This window comes from Lathyrus oleraceus, chromosome 4 (genome assembly GCF_024323335.1).
Source record: "Lathyrus oleraceus cultivar Zhongwan6 chromosome 4, CAAS_Psat_ZW6_1.0, whole genome shotgun sequence".
In the NCBI taxonomy this organism is placed as follows: domain Eukaryota; kingdom Viridiplantae; phylum Streptophyta; class Magnoliopsida; order Fabales; family Fabaceae; genus Lathyrus; species Lathyrus oleraceus.
This window is the reverse complement of record NC_066582.1, coordinates 55,827,273-55,854,319: the sequence shown is the minus strand read 5'-3', so window position 1 is coordinate 55,854,319 and position 27,047 is coordinate 55,827,273. Positions and strand designations below refer to the sequence as shown.

The window sequence follows — 27,047 nt, the reverse complement described above, 5'->3', positions numbered from 1 at the left end:
TTGATTAAGATTCTGGTTGAGAGACATCCGGATGTCAGAATGTTGTTGTTGAAATATTACCCGTCTCAATGAAGCTAGAATCAAAGGACAGGATATTCCTAGTATGGATAGACATTGCATGTGTGAGTCATACTAACCTATTTGTTGTTTTGTAGTGTCAGTATCTAACTGGTGCGCATAGCTCTGCCATTCAGATATTTGGCCAGACTCAGTAAATCCAGGCTGATGGATCCACCCAACACCGACATTATCGAGCTGAAAGAGATGGTGAGGGAGTTGTTCAGTGTTGTGCAAGGGCTTGCCTTGGGGCAGAAGGCGATGGCTGAAAGATTGGAAAGGATTGAAAGTTGGATGATCAAGGAGAAAGTTCAGGAAAAGACTCCGTCATCCGAAGTAAACAACCCCTCTGGCACTGTGGCAAAGAAACCCTCTGGCAGTGGTCAGCTCAAGAAGGAGGTTGAACTAAGTGGTGTGCAAGCTAAAAAAGAACGCGGTAAGGATCGGTACCACCCTTATGCTGCCATTGTAACCACTTCTGTTGGTAATCCACCTGTACAACAGCAACAACCACCACCTCAACACAAAGCACCAAAAGCTAAGAGCCAAGTGAAGAAGGGGAAGACAGATCGTCTGTTCGATAAGCCACCTATGACTTATACCCTTTTGTTCAAAAGGTTGAGGGATCTGGGGTTGGTTCGACCAAGGATATTGATTCCTGTAGAACCGCATCGGAGGCCTGCACATTACAATGAGAATGCCAAGTGCGAGTTCCATTCTGAGATACCCGGACACAACATTGAGGGTTGTAGGGCTTTTAAACATGTCGTCCAGGACATGGTGGATTCCAAGGCCATCAGCTTGGCACAGATAATGAATGAGGATGATAACCCCGTACCAAGGCTAGGACCTGTAAAAGTGAAGGTGATGTCAAAGGACAAGGGAGGAATAGAGGTGACTGATCAGCTAAAAGTTCCCATGTCTGTGGTCTCAAAACATCTGATGAAGAGTGGAGCTTTCCCTAGTATTGATAACTGTTGTGCGGCTATTACCACAAATGGGTGTGCACTGATGAGGGAGACGATTCAGAAGATGTCGGAAGTAGAAATGGACGGTGAAAAATGTGAAAAACCAAGTCAGGCTGCTGAAACCGTCAAGGTGGAGAATGCCATTCTGGTTGAGAAAGATAAGAAGCTGTCCATTTCTTCTTATAAACAAGCCCTGGAAGTGGTGAAGAACAGAGAAGCCCTAGGCTGGGGGAAGATCATAAACATTGTGGTGAAAACGGATATGTTCGGGGTTGGCTATCAACCAGACCAAGACTCGTCTAGACAAAACAGAGGACGTCGTCCACCGCTCACATTCGTCAGTGCCGGAATGCTGGATCCAAATCACGCCTGTACAGTAGGTGAAGAGATCGACAGTAACCGCGAGCTTGAGTCATGGATAAAATCGTGCGTACCAGAGAACTGGAAGGTCTCAAAGATCGCCACTGTCACTCATCTTGAAGTGTAGTATTTCTGTTTTTCAATTTTGTTTGCATGAAAGCCATACGTTTTACCCGAAACGTAATGGTCCATTGTAAGGGCCATCTCATGTGTTTCATTGTGCAACGTTTTGCATCATTAATAAATGGATGTTTTTGTGATTAAAAGCGGTGTTCCCTGTCTTTCATTTATTTTTGCAGTCTAAAAAATAAAAAATGGCAATGTTTGTTTTCATTTTTCTTTCCTTTTGATTCGTCTTGTTCCGACCTCAAAAGAGACTATCCTCCTGATCTCATTGAAAACAATTCGGTTACACCTCTGTATGACTTCGACAATCCGATCTATCATGCCGAAGAATAAGGCGAAGAAGATTGTGATCTGCTGGAATTAGCCGGGTTGTTAAGACAAGAGGAGAAGGTGATTCAACCGCACGAGGAGCGATTCAAGATTGATATTCCAGGTACCGCCGAGGTCAGGGAATGAAAGTTGGGGCCGCTTCAGAGGCGAGTCGAGAGCAGAATGGTAGCCCTGTTAAAAGAGCATGTGGATACCTTCGCCTGGTCGTGTCAGGGTATGCCAGGGTTGGATACCGATGTCGTCGTGCACAAGCTACCATGAAGAGAAGACTGTCCTCTAGTGAAGCAGAACGCCAGTGCCACGTATCAAAGTGACTTTGTTTCATGATATGATTCATCGTGGAATCGAATGCCATGTTGATGACATGATAGCAAAGTCCCAAGCAGAAGAGGGGCATCTGGTGGATCTGGCCAAGTTGTTTGACCGGTTGAGACAACTCAGACTGAGGTTGAGTCCGAATCAGTGCACTTGTGGAGTGCTGTCCAGTAAATTGCTGAGGTTTATTGTGAACAAAAGAGGAATCAAGGTTGATCCTGCTAAGCAAAAAAAAAAGAAGAAAAAAAAACAACAAAAAAAAACAAAAAAAACAAAATGCCAGAAATGCCCGAACAAGGAAAAAGAGATCAAACGGTCAGGTAGGATAATGATTGCCAAGGGGCATTGAAAAAGAATAAGTTGCAGAAACCTCTGATTTTATTAATCTGGTACTTGACAACCCTCGAGGGGTCTATGAGGTGCGTATTGTGTCAGCATGACGAGTCTTATCGAAAAGAGCATGCAATTTACCTTAGCAAAGAGTTTATCGACTGTGAAACAATACATTCACTGCTCGAGAAAACTTGTTGTACTTTGGCATAGGCTGCTCGCCGACTGAGACAGTATATGCTGGTTCATGCCACTTTGTGGATTTCCAAGATGGATCTGATCCAGTATGTGCTTGAGAAGCTAGCATCGACTGGACGGGTTGCGAGATGGAAAATAATTCTGATTGATTCGTGATATACAGTAACCCATTGAGGATCATCAATCGAGGAAGTCTGAGTTCCCTGATGAGGACATCTCGAGGTCCTCAAATCGAAAGATTGTGAGGGACCGATCCCGGAGGAGGGGCCTGACCCTGAATCCGAACGGATTTTGATGTCTGATGGGGAGTTTAAAGTGGATGAGTTAGTGTTTCCCTGATAACATTTAAACGCACCAACGATGGTGGCTGAGTAGGAAGCTTGTATCCTGGGTTTGGTGCGTGCATCTACCGGGGCAACGCCTTTCTCACTCAGGTATGGAGTGATTATCTACTGAAGTCTAGATCCCATTGTGGTTGAGGAAAAGAGGCTGGCAGTTACTGGTCATGGGGCAGTTGTACCTAGTGAATGAAGCGTGTCGCTGGCCGAAAAGTGCGACCTCGTACGTATCATGTGGGAGACGTGTTGTTGAAAAGGATCCTTCCTCCTCAAGACGATCGTAGGGGCAAGTGGACACACAATTATGAAGGCCCATTCATGGTCAAGAAGGCGTTCTCTAGTAGAGCCTTGTTGTTAACGACCACGGATGACGAAGATTTTCCATCCCTTGTGAATGCGGACGCAGTTAAAAGATACTTCGTAAAAGAGACCCGCTGGACAAAAAGAATAAAAGAGTCCAGGCAAAAAAGGGCATCCCAGCGAACCAAGAAGAAAAAGAGAAAAGGTTCGGGTAAAAGTTAGGGATAAGAAAAGAAAAGAACTGTACACCCGGCAAGTCGAAAACCCCACAAGGGCGACTTGGGCAAAAAAGGGTATCCCGGTGGATTGAAAACCCGAAAGGGCGGTCCAGGCAAAAGAGGGACTGAAACTAACAACTGCGTCCAGCATGATCGTTTGTGCTGTGGATATGACTTGGATAATCCCCGACAGAGATCGATCGAAATCGTCTTGTTCAGAAAATAGAAAGTGCGGAAAGTCTTGAGGACATATGAGGTGTAACCGAGTTGGAACCCGATGAGATCACGGTTTCACGTTGCCATTAGGATAGGTTTTTTCCTTTTGTGCGCAATCACCTCTTTTCAGGGATTGCTTCCTGTGTTGCTCGGTTCTGAGTCACTTTCTTTCAGTCAATAAAATGCGTGTTCAGTCAAATAAATTTTGTTTTTTGTTTTCATTACCGCTTTGATTGCAAAAACATCCGTTTATTTTGATAAAGAATATTTGCATTTTTGAAACATGGAGGTCCCTTCCGATGCATGCTTATAAGATTGAAATCTGGAAATCTTATTCGGAAGTTTGAGTGACCTAGGTGTTGAAATATTGGCACGCCTGGGGCACGCTTTTATCTAACGATCTCTTTCGCAGGTGCGGTTAGCTATGTTCACTCACTTGCAGGTTGTGATGTGAAATACTTTGACAAGAGATCCCCGCAGAGTCCAACCAGGGGCAAGGGATAGAAGAACGGTGAAAAGACGGCGAAAGAAGGACGACGATCCTGGAGGGTTAATCAAGAAGACTCTTCAAAGTCTGAGGACTGGGAAGTTTGTATGAATCCCAGGAGTTCGATCTCCGCGGAGTACGGAGGAGTCGTGAATACAAGGTGATGAATCAGAAAAGTCCAGATGAGTCTGGAAGTTCTCAAAAGTGGAAAGTCAACACTATGGTGGGATGGTGAACCCCAGTGTTCGACAAATCAAAGGGCAGTCCGTGTCCAGTAGGTTGTATTTCCCCATTGGGTTTGAGAGTGTTATCTCCCTAGCAGATTCGAGATCGGTGTCTTCTTGGAGAGCCTGAAGGTTTCCATATCCCCAGTGGAAGCGTCAGTGGGTAGATTGTTCCTAAGGGGGGAGGATGTATCCCCAGTGTGGTCGTGAATGCTTGTCCCCGGCAGTGTTGTGGATGTCTATCCCCAGTGTGGCCTAGTATATTATTTCCTCAGCGGAGTTGTGTAGGCCTTTCCCCAACAGAGTTATGCATTTCCCCATCAGGGTGTGGAGTGTTTTCCCCTAGTGGATCTCCCAGCAGAGGTTGTGTTGATGGTTTCCCCCCAGCAAGGTCCCCAAGCGGATCGGGTTCGGTGAAATTATCCCCAATAGAGATAAGCATTGGTGTTTTCCCCTAGCAGGATAATCCCAAAGCAGTTCGGGTTCGATGGAGATCATCCCTAGCAAGGTTTGTTTTCCCCCAGCAGGGTGGAAATTGTCGTGGTATTGAAAATCCTCAGCATAGTTCCTGGAGCTCCCCGGTTTTGTCTCTGGAGGAGATGTGTTTTTATGCATTCATCATTTAGATAAGCATAGCATATTGCATCATTAGTGCGTAGCATTTCCATGATCATGGGGCATTGCGCTAAAAAATAACTCATGCATCAGCATTGCAAACATAGACTAGCCTTAGGCCGTGGTGCCCATCCGAGATTGGGTTGTTGGAAAGAGTTTAGCATCGCTTGGATCGATTTCAGGATTGGGTTCCCCAGCAGGGTAGAGAGGTGGGTGTTTTCCCAACAAAGGACTTCCTAGTTGAGCGGGTATCCCCAGCAGTGTTACTCCCCACAAAGTGGTAGCATCTTGCAAGCTTGGATCGATTCCCCTAGAAGATGTGGGTGTGTCTGATCTCTCCATATAGAGTCGACCCCTTAGGCAGAAAGTGTCTGTCATTTCCTTTTACGCTCCCCACTGAGTTATACCCTCGTGGATGACGGTTGTTTCCGTTCCCTCCCCCCACACATAATGGGATGGATTTTCCCTATTGAGTTCTTTCCTCATTAGGATGAGTCTTGATTCAGTATGCCTTTTTGGATCGATCCTAAACTGGCTTCCTTGGGGCTGTCTCTTGTGCTTCCCTGTGGTATAAATGAAGAGTTGCTCACTAACCGGCACTCATTCATCTTATCCTCAGTGGAATTCGTTGGCTTCTACCTACTACCCGGTAGCTGTAAGTCCTATCTTTGTGGTCTTCTACCTACAAACAGGTAGATGTAAACTCCATGTTCTCCCCTTTGTGGAGTCAACCTTTGTGCTCATCCTAGTCGATGACGGTTACTGTTCCGTGGTTTTCTGCCTACTAACCGGTAGATGTAATCCCCTCTTTGTGGTTATCATTATCCAGTTGGAATTGATATTCCCATCCTTTTGGATATTTGCTCCGAGTCAGCAACTTTATCCCCAGCGGGTCCTCTTTCATTCACCGTTTGCTGGTAATGTCTGTGGTTTCCCCTTTTGATTGGTCATCTTTGCATACCTAGTCCTGGTATCCCGATGCCTTTCTTTTTCGGTTGATTTATCCATTTAACAACCTACAACCCGGTTATGGATAATCTTCCATGCGAGTGTATTATCTACGTTTTGACGGCTATAGATAATATATCTCATGCGCTCTTTGGTCGAAGTTTTGTCCTTCCCAGTTGAGTAAGATTCGTATTCCTTGTGGAATCGAATGTCCATCCTCTAACAAGTTTGCTTTCGCTCTCTTCAGGATGTTGAGTGTTTTGGAACACACACCAATTCACGTTTTCGGTCGATCTATCCTTTAACAACCTACAACCCGGTTAGGATAATCTTCCATGCGAGTGTATTATCTACGTTTTGACGGCTATAGATGATATATCTCATGCGCTCTTTGGCTGAACCCTTTGTTTGCTTCCCCAACTGAGTAAGATTCGTATTCCTTGTGGAATCGAATGTCCATCCTTTAACAAGATTGCTTTTCTAGCCCTCTTCAGGATAATGAGTGTTTTGGAACACAAACCAATTCGCGTTTTGGTCGGCCACCTTTTTCATGCCTACAACCTGGCATCCTAGGTGTTCCTTCCTGTCTGCTCCCTGTCGTGACCTTGATCCCCAGTGAGCTACCTCTCCGTTGGTTTCGATAAACGTCGAGTTTTTCCTATGCGTCCGTTGACGTATGGTTGTACCCTTCCCCAGTGTTTACCTCTCCGTTGGTTTCGATAAACGTCGAGTTTTTCCTAGTCGTCCATTGACGTCTAGTTGTCTCTTCCCCAGTAGGGTTACCTCTCCGTTGGTTTCGATAAACGTCGAGTTTTTACTATTCGTCCATTGGCGAATAGTTGTATCTCAGTTTTCCCAGCATCCTTTGATGTCTGGTCTCCTCTCCGTTGGTGTCGATAAACGTCGAGCTTCTCCTTCTCCGTTGGTGTCGATAAACGTCGAGCTTCTCCCTTTCATCTGTTGATGTCTGGTCTCCTCTCCGTTGGTGTCGATAAACGTCGAGCTTCTCCTTCTCTGTTGGTGTCGATAAATGTCGAGCTTCTCCCTTTCGTCCGTTGACGTCTGGTCGAGTCTTCTCCTTCTCCGTTGGTGTCGATAAACGTCGAGCTTCTCCCGTTCGTCCGTTGACGTCGGGTCGAGTCTTCCCATTCATTCATTAATGTTTGGTTACCTCTCCGTTGGTTTCGATAAACGTCGAGTTTTTCCTAGTTGTCCGTTGACATCTAGTTGTCTATTTACGTCTCCGTTGGTTTCGATAAACGTCGAGTTTTTCCTAGTCGTCCGTTGACGTCTAGTTGTATCTCCTTCCCAGGTCATCCGCTGATGTCTGGTTACCTCTCCGTTGGTTTCGATAAACGTCGAGTGTTTCCCAGTCGTCCGTTGGCGTCTAGTTGTGATTTCTATTCCCATTCATCATCTTTCGATGTCTGGATGTGACTGCACCCTTGAGAAGAGGAAAAATCAAAGTCCCCAGTAGAGTCATTGGTAGGCATCTTGGCTAGTTCAGTGACAAGTATAAGATCCCATTGGAAGCATCCGTTGGTGCATATTTTCCTTCTTGGATCCCCGCAGTGTGCAAATTTTCCGGTTCTTTCGGTATTCAATCCCTGTTTACCCTGAAAGTCTGACAGCCATTGCTCTCATCCGTTCGGGTTCCCAGTTGATTGAATAGGGGCAGCTGTAGCACCTCAAATTTGCACCTCCCATTTTGTACATACATTTTCATGATTAGGTCATTAGCATTACATTGTCCACTGCATAGCATTGCATTGTCCATTGCCCAAGTGCAAGACATCAGGTCAAGACTGGTCAGGAGATCCAGTTGTGCAAGCAAGCAAGTGCATTTCCTATGGAAGTAAAGCCCTAGGGTTGGTTCATTGAATTCATATGACCTAGGGATCATTTTGAAGTGGTTTGGCCAAAGGTTGGATGCTCAAAGCTCATCAGTCATTGCACAATGCATCTGAAACCCTAGAAAGTCAACCAAAGTCAACTGTGCATTCAACCATGGATTTGAAGGTGGGAGATGGTTAGAGAGGCCTCATTCATGTCCATACTAGTCTCATTTGACATTTCAAACATCAACAATGAAGAATTTGAGGTCAGATGAAAAGTTTCCAAAAATAGTAAGTGACCTGTAATTTCAAGTTGCCAAAAATGGAAAGGTTTTCTCCTCAAGATTACATCATCAAGAAAGCTTCAAATGAAATTTTGTCCAACATGAAAGTTGAATATCTTGCTCTCACCTTTTCAAAAAGTCCAAGAACATGAATTTCTCATGTATGGTTGGAAAGTTATGGATCAATCATTGCCAAGTCAATTTGAACTTCAAGCTTGCATAACTTTTGAACCATAAGTCCAAATGAGATGGTCCTTTTTGTAACATTTCTATTTTGACATGAGCTATCCAAAACATACATCAAAAACCTTGCATATCCATCACAAAATTTTGGCATTTTTCATTTGCAATTTGGAGGGAAAAATCTAATTTGAAAAATAGGCATTGGCTTTACATTTTTTCACTTGCATTTGCCTCCTAACAACATTTGAAGTGGAATTGGCTCAAAAACCGTGCACTGTAGCATTCATTTTCATGCATGCAAGGTGAATTGTAAATTGGCCATTACACCTTCATTTCACTAATTACTTTGGATTTTGGTTAATTGTGATTAACAAACCTCATTAGTACATCATATAAAGGGTAAATCATAACAGAAATTGGATTAGCTTGGCATAATTTCCAGATCTGAAACTTTTTCTTCATTGTGCTCTCAAACTTCTTCTTGAAGATTCATCAAAATTCTCACAAACCTTGCCATTTCCTCGATTGAATCATCATCCACAATCATAACTGAGTTGGATTGAAGCAAGATTTCAAGGATTTTCGAGCTGATTCTTGAACTGTTGAAGCTAGCATCATCAATGGCAAGTGAAGATTCCAGCAAAATCGTGCAAGATTAACATCAAATCCTTCTTCCATTCACTCATTCAAGAGCATAGGATCATCTGTTTCTACCTTGCAAGGCTTGAAAACACGGATTTCAGTTCTGCATCTCTTTGAAGGTTAGGATTCGAATCTTGTAATTCTTGAAATTGTGATATGCATGTTATAGATCTTCCATCACTGAGTAGTCTGAGCTTTGTAGCATCAAATTTCATTAAGAAATGACCTAGTTATGTTGATTCTAAGTTTGACATGTGAATGTTATTTTGCTCGATCCGTGCATGGTAGTGAGAATTAGAGCAAATGGATCATTGATTGTTGATGTGCTTGGAAAGATGAACATGATGATGTATTCGTTTTTCATTTCTGTGCAAAAATGTTCTTGAGCCTGGAAATTGATGAAGAACACGATGAACATTTAGGTTTCCAATTCCAGAAATGCATTTGATCTGTTTGAGCGCCATTTGCATGAATTTTCTTGTTTAAGGCCATGTATTGGCTGCATTGAATCCAGCGTGGCTAAACGATTGGCCACAAGCGCTTCACACCGCCACGTCAGCTTTAATGAAACGCAGTGTTTCATATAAAGCGCGCTCAATTTGAATACATACACGCTTCGATTCTCTGCTGGAGCATTTTCACATTAGGCCTTGCATTTTTAGTTCATTTTCTGTCCATATTCATGTATGCCATTTCATGTTTTTTTTTATTTTTTCCATTCATTCAAAAAATCGTATCTCCATGAATAATTGTCCAAATAATGTGTGGTTTTTTTTGTTGTTTTCCTCATGATCTCTAGTATTTTTTGATGATTTTTCCAGAAATTTTGCACGCATGGATTTTAATGTTGCTTAGGGATTGTGTATACATGTGCTATCTTGTACCTTGCTTGCCATTTTGATTGTGAAATGATGAGTTTTGATCCTATGATTGTAAAATTTTTCATGCTTAAAATAGACATCCTAATGGTCATTTTGGTATAGAGTTTGCATTTTTCTCATTTCTGGTTGTGGAGATATGCTTTGGTTAAGGTAGGTGTGACAATGTGTGTCACACCATTGCTTGCTTGACTTTCTGATTTTATTTACCATGCTAAATGAACTCCAAATGATGTGAAATTTTGCATGATGCTACTCCTGGACGTTAGGCTTGATCATGAATTTTTGTCGAATATTTGAATGGATTTCCAATTTGTTTGAAATTTTACTTACTAATTGGTCATGTTTGGACTTTTGGATAGTCATGAATTTAAAAGATTTGTGAAATGCTTGATGTTGATCATATGAACTTGGAATTTTGCACATTGATTCTAGACTCTTTGAAGTTTGTTGTGGCTTTGGTTTGATGCATTTACGATGTTTGGATTCTGTTTTAGGCTTGTGCTAAGATGATGTATCATTTTGTGCCTCAATTGAGCTTGTTTGTGCTTACCTTGCCTTATGGAATTTGTTTGCCACATTTCCAATAGTCCAAATGCCTTGAATTTTGGTGTGCTGATCATGTGATGTATGCTGTTTAGCCATGATTTTTCTTGAGATTTATTGAATCACTTTTGAGTTGATGTGGATTGGTTCATTCTGTTTGCTTCTATGAGCTTTCAACTTGCATGCTTTGCCTTATGTGCATTGTGAAATGAAATTGATTGATGCTATTGACATGGGACCACTTGGATTGTGTTCTTAATTGGTTTAATTTGATTCATGTCAATTTTCATGTTCTGTTTTGAATTATTTCTCCCTCTTTGACCCTAGGCCTTGTCCTAGTGGTTTGCTTCTCATGTTTGAGCTTGGTTTGCAGGTTAAGAAGCATATGGCTATGAGGGAATTGATTCACATTGATTGAGTTGACTATTTGGTTTATCTTGACTAACCATGACTTGTTTTGTAGGTTGCTTTTGGCTCATTTGAATTGAGTTTGTGGCTTGCACATTGGTGCTTGATGCATTGCTTTGCTTGTTTGTCTGAGTTGTCTGTTGACTGTTGACCATTAACTGTTTGACTTTTGGATTGTATACTGATTGTGTTGGATTGTTTTCAGGTACCTTAGTTGCTATAGTTCATTGTGAACTTGCTTTTGCTTTGCTTGATAGCTTGAGCATCGAGGTATAATTCCACTAACTCCATGTAGTCTGGAAGACCTGGCCTGTTATGTGGTCAGGTACCTGTCTGAAGTCCTCCTTAAGAGGCAATGCTTGTGTTTGTTTATCTTTGTGCCAAGCAGGAAAAGACCTTTGATAAGGCAATTGGCAGATAAAAGAGATGTGTAGTCCATCTCCTGCTATTCAGTTGAGTCATCCCTTTGCTCACACAACTGGTGTTGATGCATTGTGGACATTAACCCAAGATCTATGTTGAGTCAGTCATAAGTGTAGAAGGGTTCCAACTTTCTGAACCCACACTTTCATCCGTCTAAAAGCTCTCCCAGGCCAGGGATAAGAGCTGTGAGGCACACCCCTCACCTCCCATTTCATCTGCTTCACCCTAACTCTCAATGTTAGGGTTAAGAGCTAACATCACCCGATTCCAGATGGCTTGTGTTTCACAGCCTAACCCTTGTGTGAGCCCACTTTGTTTGTATATAGTGTGTGCTATTTGTGTGATTGTTTGCTTTGCCTGTGCTGTATAGGATAGCTTGCTCCCTGTGCAAGTTAGATAGCAACCTTAACTTAGGGATGATTTGCATGATAACATCTAGGCTCGAGTCGTAGTCTCCCTAGTTGTGTCTCCCTTTGTATCTGGTTAGGCTAGTGCTTTATCCCTGCGTAGGGGAACTATGTCACCCTGATCCTCATACCACATGAGGTACGTAGGCAGGAGATGAGCTGATCTCTCTGGGCGCCCTTTTTGTTTTGTCTTGTGTGTGTTAGGAGATGGATGTAAGCCCAGCGATTGGCATTCCGTATCCTTTTGTTGTGTGCTTGGAGTCCGATGTAAGTCCAGCGATTGGCATTTGGTTTCCAGTGTGTGTGTGTGTTAGGTTCGGAGTCTGATGTAAGTCCAGCGATTGGCATTCGGTTTCCATGTTTGCCTGTGTTTGTGTGGAGTTTGACGTAAGCCCAACGATTGGCAGTCGATTTCCCGTGTTTGTTTTGTTTGTCGTGCGTTAGCCGAGCTACGAGTGCTCTGATTCTTCTTTAGTCCGAGAAGATACGTATGCATAGGATGCAACATCCTAGCGAGCACGTTTTCCCCTAGTCCCGAACCACGTCGACTCTGATGTTTGTGCCTGACAGACTACGTAGGCCCAGGATGCGATATCCTGCCGAGTTAGTTTCTTTTGTTTTTTGTGTCTCTTTTCAGCCAGTGTTTGATGTTTGTTTGAGCAGCGTTTAGCAACCATATTCCTTCCTTTTGTGCGTGGATCCCGTCGAGTACGACGGATGCGTAGGGGTGCTAATACCTTCCCTTCGCATAACCGACTCCCAATCCCATTCTCTTTGGTCGCGAGACCATGTCTTTTCCAGGTTTACTTCGAGCGTTTCCTTTCCCTCTTTTGGGATAAATAACGCATGGTGGCGGCTCTGTTGTTTTGTTTTCCCGCCGGTTTTTCGCATAATGCGACAGTAAGAGATATGGCTTCGGGAAGTGGAAAGACAGCGAAGCCAACGCAATAACTAGTGGGAGGCAGAGGAGGCCTCAGATCAGAAGGAATCAACCACCCCGTCAACACCATCATCAAGTATCCTCCGTAATTTCTGTATATTCCGCAAGTCAATCAATACCAACTCAACAACAACAACGTCAACAACAACAACCACCGCAACAAACAAACACCTACAACAACAACAATACCAACAATCATCAACAACAAACTTTCGAGAGGAAGAAGGTCTCTTTTGACCCAATTCCTATGACATGCAAAATTGTATCCGTCTTTGGTTCTCAAGAACCTACTACAACCAAGAAATCCTCCGCAAATTCCTGAACCACTTCCATGGTGGTACAAGTCGGACCTCCGTTGTGCTTTTCATCAAGGAGCACCCGGACACGACATTGAGAACTGTTATCCGCTCAAATACGAAGTTCAAAAGCTAGTGAAAAATGGAATAGTGTCCTTTGAGGACCGAGCACCAAATGTGAAATCAAACCCGCTACCCGCTCATGGAAATTCATTTGTTAACATGGTAGACGGATGTCCTGGGGAGTTCAAAATGTTCAATGTCCGTTTCATCAGAAGGTCTTTGGTGACAATGCATAAGGACATTTGCTTGGTGAGCGATTGTGAGCATGACCATGATGGTTGTGCTATCTGTAGTGTTAATCTTAGAGGTTGTATGATTGTGAAAAGAGACATCCAGCGGTTGATGGATGAAGGTATGATTCAAATTGTTCAATCCCATCACGTAGATGACGATATGAATGTCATAGTGCCAGTATTCAAGACACCAGAGAGAGTGGTGATTTCATTTGATAGCAGCAGTAGTAATAGTATTAGCAAGAGATCGGTATCGCCATTGGTCATACGGTTAGCGGGTCCAGTCCCGTATTCATCCGATAAGGCAGTTCCGTATCAGTACAATGCAACAATGTTGAAAGATGGTCAAGAGGTTCCATTGCCTACGACCAGTTCTATCATGAGCATTGCTGATGTTACTAACGTGACCCGTAGCGGTCGAGTGTTTGGGTCGGTGTTCCCAAAAGATAAGGAAGAATCCATTGTCAGTAAGAAGGTGGAAGTGCCTGTTGTAGATCCGACTAGTGCTTCAAAGTGTCAGTCTGGTGAATCCAGCAATTTAAAGGCTAATGATGATGATGAGGTACTCCATTTGATCAAGAAAAACGAGTTTAATATGGTGGAGCAGCTGCTCCAAACCCCCTCAAAGATTTCAGTATTGTCTCTGCTTATGAATTTAGAAGTGCACAAAGAAGCACTGAAAAGAGTTATAGAACAATCGTTTGTGGAACATGATGTTACGGTGGATTAGTTTGATCATATAGTAGCAAACATCACTTCCTGCAACAATCTTAGTTTCTGTGATGAAGAACTCCCTGAGGAGGGTAGGAATCATAATTTGGCTTTGCATATCTCCATGAATTGCAAAGATGATGTTTTGTCCAATGTGCTTGTTGACACTGGATCTTCATTGAACGTGTTGCCGAAGTCAACTCTTCCAAAGTTATCATATCAAGGAGCGCCCATGAGGTATAGTGGTGTAATCGTCAAAGCTTTTGATGGTTCACGCAAGACAGTGATAGGAGAAGTGGACCTTCCAGTGAAGATAGGTCCGAGTGATTTCCAGATTACTTTCCAAGTAATGGATATCCATCCAGCCTACAGTTGTCTATTGGGAAGGCCACGGATCCATGAGGCAAGAGCTGTTACCTCCATATTACATCAGAAACTCAAATTTATGAAGAATGGAAAGCTTGTTATTGTTGGCGGGGAAAAGGCGCTGTTGGTTAGCCACCTGTCATCTTTCTCTTATGTTGAAGCTGAGGATGAGGTTGGAACTCTGTTCCAAGCTTTATTTATTGTTGCTGAAAAGAGAGTTGGGGCACCTATGTCCTCATTGAAAGATGCAAGGAAGATTGTTGAAGAAGGTAATGGTGATCAGTGGGGGCGCATGGTAGAGGTCTCCGACAATAAAGGTAGAATCGATCTAGGCTTTCAACAAGGTTCATCAATTGCTAGGTATGAGGATATGCAACTTAGCTTCCGTAGCGGAGGGTTCATTCATGGCAATGAACAACACTTAGCTGATGTGCTAGAGGATGACGAAGAGGAAGACTGCACCAATTTTGTGACGCATAGAAAGCCTTGCAACAATTGGGTTGCTGTTGACATTCTTGTTATTTTGCATCAATCTAAGTAATTACTTTTATTTGTTTTTTAAAAAAAAATCTTTCTCCTATGCCTAAGGGAGAAGTGAACATTGTTTGGGCATTTTCAATTTGATCATCAATAAAATTAATTCTATTCATCAACATATGTGATGTTTTGTTTTTACTTTTTGTTTTATTCTAAAAGTGGTAATCACAAAAAAAACATAAATAAACAATATAATTGTCCACCTGCATAATATTTGGTCACAGACTCACTTCTCTAAAATCAAAATATCAAATCATTATGCAGGTTGGTTTCTAACCCCATTAAATACAATGATCCTTCTCCTTCTCCAAATTTTGAATTCCCTGTGTTTGAGGCCGAGGAGGAATGTGAAGAAGAAGTGAGTGATGAATTGTCTCATCTTCTTAAGCATGATGAAAAAGCCATTCAGCCGTTCGAAGAGCAGATTGAGTTAGTCAACTTGGGTTCCGAGGATGATGTGAAGGAAGTCAAGATTGGGTCTCGACTGTGTCCAGATGCGAAGAAGGGGTTGGTTGATCTTCTTTGAGAGTATTCAGATGTGTTTGCTTGGTCCTATCAAGACATGCCTGGTTTGGATTCTGAGATTGTGGAGCATAGATTACCGTTGAAGCCTGAATGCCCGCCAGTCAAACAGAAGTTGAGAAGAACGCATCCTGATATGGTAGTAAAGATCAAAGAAGAAGTGCAGAAGCAGATTGATGTCGATTTCCTTGTGACCGCTGAATATCCGTAATGGGTGGCCAATATTGTGCATGTGCCAAAGAAAGATGGAAAAGTCCGCATGTGTGTCGATTATAGAGATTTGAATAAAGCCAGTCTGAAAGATGATTTCCCTCTGCCGCACATTGATATATTGGTAGAAAATACTGCTAAATTCAAAGTCTTTTCGTTTATGGATGGATTTTCCGGATATAATCAGATCAAGATGGCACCCAAAGATATGGACAAGACCACATTCATTACACCTTGGGGAATATTCTGTTATAGAGTGATGCCTTTCGATTTAAAGAATGCTGGTGCAACTTACCAAAGAGCAATGACTACTCTTTTTAATGATATGATGCATAAAGAGATTGAAGTTTATGTCGATGACATGATTGCTAAATCAATTGATGAAGAGGAACACGTTGAACATTTGTGGAAGTTATTCCAGCGTTTGAGGGAGTATAAACTCCGCTTGAATCCCAATAAGTGTACTTTTGGTGTTCGTTCCGGTAAGTTGTTGGGCTTTATTGTCAGCGAGAAGGGTATTGAAGTTGATCCTGCCAAGGTCAAAGCAATACAAGAGATGCCTGCGCCCAAAACTGAGAAGCAAGTCGGAGGTTTTCTCGGCCGCTTGAATTATATCTCAAGATTCATTTCACACATGACTGCCACATGTGCGCCTATATTCAAGCTTCTTTGGAAAGATCAATCTTGTGATTGGACCGAAGATTGCCAGAAAGCATTTGATAGTATCAAAGAGTATCTGCTTGAACCTTCGATCTTGTCTCCACCTGTTGAAGGAAGACCATTGATCATGTATTTGACTGTGCTTGAAGATAGTATGTGTTGTGTTCTGGGTCAGCAAGATGAAACTGGAAAGAAAGAATTTTCAATTTACTACCTCGGTAAGAAGTTCACCGACTGTAAGACTCAGTATTCTATGCTGGAAAAGACTTATTGCATATTGGCTTGGGCTGCTAAGCGTCTGCGTCAATATATGTTGAATCATACCACTTGGTTGATATCCAAAATGGATCCAATCAAGTATATATTTGAGAATCCTGCTTTAACTAGGAGGATTTCCCGTTGGTAGATGTTATTATCAAAGTATGATATTGAATATTGATCTCAGAAAGCGATCAAGGGTAGTATCTTGGCTGACCATTTAGCTCAGCAACCAATTGAGGATTATCAGTCAGTACAGTATGACTTTCCTGATGAAGAGATCTTGTACTTGAAAATGAAAGATTGTGATGAACCATTGCTTGAGGAAGGGCTAGAACTTGGTTCCTGTTGGGGCATGGTATTTGATGGAGCTGTTAATCAATATGGTAATGGCATTGGGGCAGTGATTATTACTCCTCAAGGCACATATTTTCCCTTTACAACTAGATTGACTTTCAAGTGTACAAACAGTATGGCCGAGTATGAAGCTTGCATTATGGGGCTTGAAGAGGCCATTGATCTCAGAATCAAGCATTTATACGTCTTTGGAGATTCAGCTTTGGTAGTGAATCAGATCAAAGGAGAATGGGAGACGAATCAACCCGGTTTGATACAATATAGAGATTATGCAAGGAGGATTTCAACTTTCTTTACCAAGGTTGAATTTCATCATATCCCTCGAGATGAGAACCGGATGGCAGATGCTCTTACAACATTGGCATCAATGATTATAGTGAAGTATTGGAATGAAGTTCCCAATTTGACTGTGATGCGTCTTAATAGGCCAGCTCATATGTTTGCGGTTGAAGAAGTCAAAGATGAAAAGCCGTGGTATTATGATATCAAGTGTTTCCTCCAAAGTCAGATTTACCCGTCTGGGGCATCTTTGAAAGATAAGAAGACTTTGAGAAGATTAGCCGACAATTTCTACCTTAATGGAGAGGTATTGTACAAGAGAAACTTCAATATGGTTTTGCTCAGATGCGTGGATAGACACGAAGTAGACCTATTGATGACTGAAGTCCATGAAGGTTCCTTTGGTACTCATTCCAATGGACATGCAATGGCGAAGAAGATGTTTCGAGCAGGTTACTATTGGCTGACAATGGAATCTGACTGTTGCAAGTTTGTGAAGAAATGCCACAAGTGTCAAATATATGCAGATAAGATTCATGTTCCTCCGACATTGTTGAATGTTATCTCCTTTCCATGTCCCTTCTCCATGTGCGGAATTGATATGATTGACATGATTGAGCCTAAAGCTTCGAACGGACATCGTTTCGTTTTGGTGGCAATTGACTACTTCACAAAATGGGTTGAAGCGGCATCGTACACAAATGTGACCAAGCAAGTTGTTGTAAGGTTTATCAAGAATCAGATCATATGCCATTATGGTGTGCCAAGTAAGATCATTACTGATAATGGATCGAACTTGAATAATAATATGGTGGAAGCTCTTTGTAAAGACTTCAAGATTGCACATCATAGTTCTTCTTCCTATATACCCAAGATGAATGGGGTTGTTGAAGCTGCAAATAAGAACATTAAGAAGATTATTTAGAAGATGGTTGTGACATATAAGGATTGGCATGAGATGCTCCCATTTGCTTTGCACGGGCATCGTACATTCATTCGCACTTCAACAGGGGAAACCCCTTTCTCTCTTGTATATGGTATGGAAGCAGTGCTCCCCGTAGAGGTTGAGATTCCATCATTACGTGTGCTCATGGAAGCCAAGTTGACTGAGGCTGAATGGTGTCAGACCAGGTTTGATCAGCTGAATTTGATTGAAGAGAAAGATCGACTGCCATGTGTCATGGTTAGTTATATCAACAAAGGATGAAGAAAGCTTTTGATAAGAAGGTCAAACCTCGGGTATTCAGGGAATGTGACCTTGTGCTCAAGAAGATTTTATTGTTTAAACCAAATTCTAGGGGCAAATGGACTCCTAATTATGAAGGCTCATATGTTGTTAAGAGAGCCTTTTCAGGCGGTGCATTGATTCTTACAACTATGGATGGTGAAGAGTTCACTCGTCCTGTAAACACAGATGCAGTCAAGAAATACTTCGCTTAAAAAAGGAAAAGAACACCTCGCTAAGTTGAAAACCCGAAATGGCGGCTTAGGCAAAAATGAGCGTCTTAGTGGATTGAAAACCTAAAAGGGCGATCCAGGCAAAAGTTAGAGACATAAAACAGAAAATAATTTTTCTGATAAGTTGAGTACCCCACCCTGGGGAAACTTATGCAAAATTTAGGGATTATGGCAAGTAACTGCATTCTGCTGATCTTCAATTTTTGGAGGAACTTTGTTAAGCACAAGGGTTGACGTCAATTCATCATCCCTAGTAGCGGCCAAAAGCACAGCGGATATCAAGAGTTGGTGGAAGGATTAGTGATCATTTGTATTCAATGTAACCTTTTTCCATGTAAATTACCATTTTCAACTTTGTAAAGATCTATGGAGTCTTGTCATTTACAGACTACCATTCTTTTAAATAAAGTTGAGTTTTTATCCAATTGTTCCACTCTTATTTACTTCAGCCAAATAGTCTTAAATTTTATTATGATCATTTTTTAATTTAAATTTTTTTAATCAAAATCATTTTCTTAAACATATAAAAGCAAGTATTTTAAAGCAATTAAAAAGAAATATCAACAGCATTTCAAAAACAGCAAGTCCTAAGTGTGGAGCATTAATGGTTCCCCCGAGCAGTTAACCCTTCAGTCATCCCCAGCCGAGTTGGTTGATTCATTCTCCCCAACGGAGTTTATGGATATTCCCCAGCGGAGTTTGTATATTCCTCAGCAGGGTTGGTGTTGGTTTTGGTCTCCAACAGAGTAAGATTGGTTTCCTCAGTAGATTGCATTGGTTTCTCCACCAGTCGCCATCCAGCTCGATCCCTAGTCAGAGTTTCCTCCTGGTTCCTGAGCAGCTATTTGCGTTTATCCTCTGTACGATTATCTCCCATTCAATATGGTGTTGACCTAAAATTCCCCGCAGATTTGATAACGTTTCCTTTCCTCAACAGATTTCCTCCTTCCCTAACTAGGGTTGAGCCTTTGGGATATTGATCTCTTTGCTTCGACAGTTGTGCCCCTCTTTTATGGATTTACCGAGGATTGTATCGATGATTCAAATTTTTGCAACACCTTTGTACCCTTTACGATCATTTTGTCAGAATAATCACCATATATACATATACATATACATATACACTCATTGCATGATTATATCATCATATTGGTTGATTCATTGTTTGAGACTCTTCTTCTCTGTTATGGCGGTACTTTATCCCCATTCAAATCTGGCGTCTGTCCTCCTTCAATTGTAGAGTGTCGGCCCCTTAAGCAGAGCGACTTTAACCTTTCTCTTTTCCTCACTGAGTTATTTCCTCGTGGAAGACTTTTGTTTTAGTTTCCTCCCCAGTGGATTATCTGGATGGAATCACTCCCTTTGAGTTATATCCTCATTAGGTTGAGTCTTGATTGACCGTTTCTTTCTAGTTCTTACCTAGATAGATGCTTTGGGTCCCCTAAGGGTTTATTACCCAGTAACTGGTAATATTCTTCTTAGTTTGCAGCTGTTACTTTTTGCCCAATACCCGGCAAGGGTACCCCTGTTTTTTTTCCTATCAGTAGAGTCCCCGGTGGATTCATTCTTTTCCCGGAAGAATATCCTTGATATGTTCATCCTAACCGATGACGGATATTTTATTCCCCTGTCTGAGTTTATGCTCGATATGTTCATCCTAACCGATGACGGATACTCTCATCCTTGGTATTCTATCTAGTAACTGATAGATGTAATTCCTATTTTGTTCCTCAGAGAGCTAATCCTTGATATGTTCATCCTAACCGATGACAAGTTTCCTTCTCTTTGCGGTCTTCTACCCAATAACCTGTAGTTGTAAATCCTGTTTTTCTTTCCCCTTTGTAGAGTCTATCATTGATATGTTCATCCTAACCGATGACGGATTTTCTCTTTGTGGTATTCTATCCAGTAACTGATAGATGTAATTCCTATTTTGCTCCTCAACAGAGTCTATCCTTGATATGTTCATCCTAACCGGTGACGGATTTTCTCTTTGATGGTATTCTATCCAGTATTCGATGGATGTAATCCCTACTTTTTACTCAGTTGGTTTATCCTTGATATGTTCATCTTAACCGATGACGGATTTTCTTCCCTTCTAAGTCTATCCTTGATATGATCACCCTAACTGGTGACAGATATTCTCATCTCTGATCTTATGCCCAGTAACTGGTAGTTGTAAATCCTATTTTTTGCAGTCTTCCCCTACAAGGCTATTCTTACCCAGTAACTGGTAATGAATACTCCCTCCTATTGGTTCTCAGTGAGTCATCCTTGATATGTTCATCCTAACTGATGACGGATGTCATCTCTCTCAGATCTCTATTATCTCCTTACCCAGTAACAAGTAGTGGATAATAGATTTATGCTCCTCATGTGTTGAAGTTCATTCCTTCCCCAGTTGAGTTGAGTGTGCATTTCCTTAGTGAAATCGTTTTTCCTGCAAGATTCAAGTATGACAGTTTTACCCTGGTCTACTCGTATCCCCTGCAGATGTTTTGTTTCCCTGGTTGTGTCTTTCCATTTTCATGGAATTCCTCTGAGACCCCCAACAGTTTTTAAAGTCGTAGACTGGCCTACGCATAATCCTTTTTTCCCCTCAGAGTCTCTGTCTCCCCAATGAGTCTTTCCATATGGAATGCATTATGCTCTCTCAAATATTCGGTCTCTCTGATTTCTTTTCCTTTGTGTCAATATTCCCCCAAAGAGAATTCGCTTTTACATTCATATCATATGCATCATGAGGTCTCTTAGGGACCAAAATTTGTTTCTATGTTGTTATTTAAGCCCATTCTACTGAGTCGATACAAAGATTTTAACCTTCACCTCCTCAGTTAGAATGTCCTTAAATAGGGGCAGCTGTAAGACCCCAATTTTGACCCTAAGATCCCTCATACAATTTCATCATATGCATTAGTATTGGGATCACACCTTAGCATTCTCCTTACCCCTCTTTCATTGGGTTTGTTTTGGGAGAGATCACCAAGCACTATATGATTGTGTCATACTTGTATATTATCATTTTACTAACCAAAATCCCAAAAATATGTCTTTGCATTTGCCTAACTCTTTTGCAGGTAGGGCATGATAATCATTGATCTATCAAGTTCACATCTAGGGTTTAAGACCCTCATGGCTAAAAGCACAACCAAGTATGGATCCACAATGTCTTAAAGCATCATATATGAGTCCCAATGATCTCTACATGTCATATTGATCAAGTATTCTTCAAGAGTTTGGAAGTGATTTGCCTTGGAAACCCTAGTTTGACTGAGTATCTTAAGTAACTTCTTCAACAAGCTATCTCACCGATGATCAAATTTCTCAAGGGACACTTAAAAATTCATCATCTTATACATATATGATCTACCATGAGCCTAGAAAGTCAAGAGAATTGAAGGTTAGCAAGTTGGTTGATGGTGGTTGGCCAGATGAATTCATCTGATCAAAACTGGGTCTCCCTAGACCCTATCTCCTATAATTTTCACCATATGAAAATGATTTTAAGAGAAATGTTACTCTAAATGACATTACAAACAACTTTCATGTTAAAGTCTAGATCTAACTTTTCATGGAAAGTCATTTTACATGTTGAAACATTATAGGTCATTTTGTCTAAACCCTAATTTGAAATTCAACTTCCCAAAGCCATAACTTGCTCAATTTTTATGAGATGAAATATTTACAAGTTTCACAATCAAATTCAAGATGTCTACTTCAACTTTGATGTTTGGAATGAGAGATAAATAAACTTTTATGAGCATGTGATATAAGGATACATTATAGGTAATTTTTGACCTATACCATTGAACAAGTGATTTTCCTCAACTTCAAAAATGCATAACTCTATCATTCTAAATCCAAATTACATGAAATTGGTGACCATTTTGAAGTTATTTTAAATAACTACAACTTTAATGAATACATTTTTCTCATTTAGATCTCACACAAAAAGTTAAGTAAAGTGGAATATTGAGATATATGACTTAACACTTAGAAAAAATTTCAACATGTTGAAATTTCCAAACTTCCACCTCAAAATTCACCATGATCCAAGTCCCAAATGAAAAAGTGTTCAACATCAAACTTGTTCCCCTTGATCTAAGCTTTCCATAGAGTCCTATTTTATGCATTTTGGATGAGGTTTTCTAGGGCTGCGCATGGTCTTAACAGGTCTGTATCATTGGGTAAAATCAAATGTCCAAAACTCCATTCACTTTGCTTTGTCATTCAAGCATGATTTGAACTTCAGTACAGTTGCAATTGAATCATAATGGATTGCTTCATGGGCATGTACACGCCCATGCAAGCTTGTGCATCACCCTTTCCATTTTTAGCAATTTTTCAAGTGTGCGATTATCAATCCCAAATGCTATAAATACAAGGCCTCTGAGCTCATTTCAAACACACCTTGCGCGTCAGCTTTGCCCCCCAATTGAAACCCTCACCATTCAAAGGAAAACCTGAGAATTTTCAACTTGAAAATTGAGTTTGAATCTCACTGTTTGGAGATTCAAGAACTCCAGGATCCAAAGCTTTGTACCATTGCCAAACCACTTATGCAAGCTCCTCGAGTGTGATCAAGTCAAGTTTGAAGAAAGCAAGATCCATTTCTGTACAACATTGAAGGTAATTTTCAGAAATCTTCTTCTCTTCGATTCTCACTCAATTCTCATCAATTCTCTTGGATCTTTGGTTGTCTGAAGTCCTACCAATGTAGGCAAGAAGATTGAGTTGCTTTGAGGCCAAATCGAAGCAACTCAGTTGACACACCTCAAAATTCAACTCCTCATATCTTTTTATATATTTGGAGTTAGTAGAAATTGAGGTCAGATTGGTGCTATACGCCATTTTTTCTTTCAGATCATGTCCTCTTTTTTCATTTTCTTGATGGTGATGAGTGAACAAGTCCGGTGGACCTCGCCTGAGAAGGTGACCGGAGGTCCAGCGCCGATGGTGTGCTGGATAGGGTCTTTGCCATTGATCTTGTTTAAATTGTTTTAATCTTGAGCGTTGCTTTTGAATACCATTGGTGTGGCATGCTGACTCGTGTGTTTGGTGGAACGCGTGTTTTAGACCACTTGATTTGCCACCTCAATTAGAATTTTTTTTTTAAATATCCAGAAATTAAAAAAAAATTCAAAATTAACCCATTTTTCAAAAAAATTACACAAATGGCCAATTTTGGCCATTTTTTACCCTTAGGCGCCACCCTAGTTGGCGCCTACCCTTAATGGGTAGGGCAAGTCGCCACTAGGGGTGGCGCCTATGCCCAAACCCTTTTTTTTTTTTTTTTTTTTTTTTTTTTTTTTTTTTTTTTAAATGTTTTATTAATTTTTTTTTTTAATTTTTTTTTTTTAAATATTAGATATTTGATAAATATATTTTTTTTATAAATTATATTAATTTATATTAACACTTATATATAATAAAATTATTACAAGATATATATATATATTAATTTATATATATATATTATTTATATATATATATATATATATATATATATATTAATTTAATTATAAACAATTAATATTATACACATTTATCCTAATATATATAAATATTATTTACAAGATATATATATATATATATATATATATATATATATATTATTTATATATATATTAATTTATATATATATTAATTTAATTTATAAGTAAATAATATTATTTATAAATTAATTTATATATGTATAAAGATATGATAGACAATATTTTTAAAGATAAAGATAAAGATATAAAGATAATAAACAGAAAATATTTTTATTTAAATAATAGATAAGACAAATATTACAAAGATATGATTAATTACATATGATGCGGTCCCTTGTACGATCCGCACGGGGAGGTCTGGTTACTCGCCTAGACGGTTCACGTGGTGGTGGTGCTTCCCTATTACCACCCCTTGCCCTAACGCGCCCCCTTGCCGCTTGCTGTTGTGGTTGGGTCGAAGTCCCTTCAGTGCTGTAGGAAAGACGGGTCCCCTCTGCGCCCTCGAAGCTTTGTCTCGGTGGGACAAACTGACTACTGTTGGGTGCGCCCTCGAAATGTGGTCTTTGGTAGTTTAGGGTTGAATCGGGTTGGCCAAAGTGCAATGTTTGTTGGGGTGTGTAGTAGTCATGTTGGTAGTCCTCTTGCAGACCCGTGTCGGGGCTAGGTGGAGGACTGGAAGAGCTTGGGAAATTGTTGTGTTGGAAGTGTTGGGATTGGTGGAAGTAGGGGGATTGATATTGTGGTAGGTGTTGGGACTGTTGATGGTGGTGGGAATGTTGAGTTTGTTGTTGGTAGTCTTCATGGTATTGGGATTGAGTTTGTGGTATGTATTGTTGATTTTGTTGGGGGGTGGACATGTGTTGTGGTTGTTGTTGTTGGTAATATGGTGGTGGTGGTTGTTGTTGGTAATAAGGTGGTGGTGGTTGTTGTTGGTAAAATGGTTGTGGTGGTTGTTGTTGGTAATAAGGTGGTGGTTGTTGTTGTTGGGAATACTGTGGTGGTTGTTGTTGTTGGAAATATGGCTGTTGCATACGGGGATCGTCCAAATAGAACGGGTCAGACACAATCATTTCTGGATTGGTATTTGCTCTATACCATTCCACATATTCGCGTGTCGGCTTCATTTCGTTGGGCGCCACCGGAAATTGTAGAACATAATGGGCACGGTCTTTCCACATTTTTCGAAACTCCTTAGCAAATTCCTTCCAATTTTGGGCATACCACTGGTGGCTGACTTTTTTTAGATGCCAAGGTTCCATAGACATTGGGGGGCCTGGGATTTCTTGATGCATTCCGAATTGAAGCTTGACACGGTCACTTTGGTGCATCTCCACAGTGGTGAACCGCATTATGGCCGTTTTTGCTGTCCAAACAGCTGCATCTTCGGGGTTGGGTTGATGTTCCAATCCCAAATATGGCCTCCAAATAAACTGCAAAGAAAAAAGTAAATATGTTATTTATCGAGAATGCATGACATTAATAAATCAGTTAGAAGTTGAGTGATTTAGTGGTAATACATCCTGTGCTCGGAGACGATCCAACAGTTGACGATAAAATATAATTTTATTTTTGGGGGTAAGACTGTAATCCAGTCCGGTTGTAATGAACCTAAACAAAAAGATAAATAATATTAGTTACAAATATGTATAGAATAAATATATACAAAATGAAATAAGATCATAAATTTACCTAGTTGCGTAGGGGAAGGAGTAGTCATTAGGATTTTCTGGGGCTAGCCTCGGCAATCTCCACCACCCCCATGTTTGAAGCAAAAAAGCACATCCGGAAAATGTACAGTGCTCATTTTGTGCATTTTTACACAAAGAGCTATATAGGAATGCTAATACTGCAGAACCCCAACTATATGTGCTTATTCTATCAATGTCCCCGAGCAAACTCAAGTACATAAAATTTATGCTATTTCCCGTCCCTTCGGGAAATAGCAAGTTCCCAAACAATAGCATAATGTAAACCCGGGTTTTTATGACTTTTTCTTGTTCGGAGGATTCCTCAGTCAAAGTTATGGAGTCGTGGTACAATTGTAGGCTAGATAATTTAATACCCTGACCCCTTGCTTTGGCAGACCCCTCACCCTCGACCAGATCTACCCCCAACATCTGAACACATATTTGGTTAGGCTGTTGAACATTTCCGGTGACAGGCTTACCATCTATTCTAAGACCTAAAAGCATGTACACGTCCTCTAATGTGACGGTACATTCACCTGTTGGTAGGTGGAAGGTGTGTGTCTCAGGTCTCCAACGTTCACACAGAGCCAAAATGAATTTGGCATCAATGGTGGCATTTACGACATGCATTACATGACCGAAACCCGCACGCTCTATGTAAGGTACGCACCATGGGTCTGGATAAGGCATTGGGTGTGAACGTTGACGAAATTTCTTGGGATCCTTTAAAAACAAACAACATAAAAAATCATTATATTGGACTTTTAAAAAACTAACTACAAACATACGAAAGAGGCAATGTTCAAGAAAAACTTACGAATGAGGCAATGTTTGCCCTAGTTCCTCTGTGTTCTTGGCCCATGGTAAGAAGCGACATGACTGCAATGTAGGAAGAAGCTTGGTGGATGAGAAGTTTCGCCTGAGTTCTCTGAATAAAAGTGTTAGTGGTAAATGAAAACTTGCAAGAATGACCCTCTATTTATACTCTTTTTCAAGTAAACTGAATATGCAAAAATGTGACAAGTGTAAGGCATGTGTGGTAGTGTTGGCATGCATTGGTGGAATCTGTTGATGCAGAAACGTGACAAGTGTGAGGCATGCGTGGGAATCTCTCAGAATAGGTGCAGACTACGTGGCAGTGTTGCATGCATAGGTGCAGACTAGGTGGGAGTTGTCTTGTCTTGGGGAAGACTTGGTGGAATCTGATGATGCAAAAACGTGACAAGTGTGAGGCATGCATGGGAATCTTGCAGAATAGGTGCAGACTACGTGGCAGTGTTGGCATGCATAGGTGCAGACTAGGTGGGAGTTGTCTTGTCTTGGGGAAGACTTGGTGGA

At 41.0% G+C, this 27,047-nt stretch overlaps 1 protein-coding gene across 1 annotated transcript in view; it reads right to left on the bottom strand.

Annotated features, from left to right (window-relative positions):
* Positions 1-26,656, bottom strand: part of LOC127135991 (uncharacterized) — a 65,158-nt gene extending 38,502 nt beyond the window's left edge. The window contains exons 1-2 of the mRNA XM_051062605.1: positions 25,711-26,656; positions 24,671-25,629 (exon numbers count right to left, since the gene is read on the bottom strand). Of these exons, the coding sequence (XP_050918562.1) occupies positions 24,671-25,370 (700 nt within the window). The 5' untranslated portion in view covers positions 25,371-25,629; positions 25,711-26,656. The remainder of the gene's footprint in view (positions 1-24,670; positions 25,630-25,710) is intronic.
* Positions 26,657-27,047: the final 391 nt, after the last annotated feature.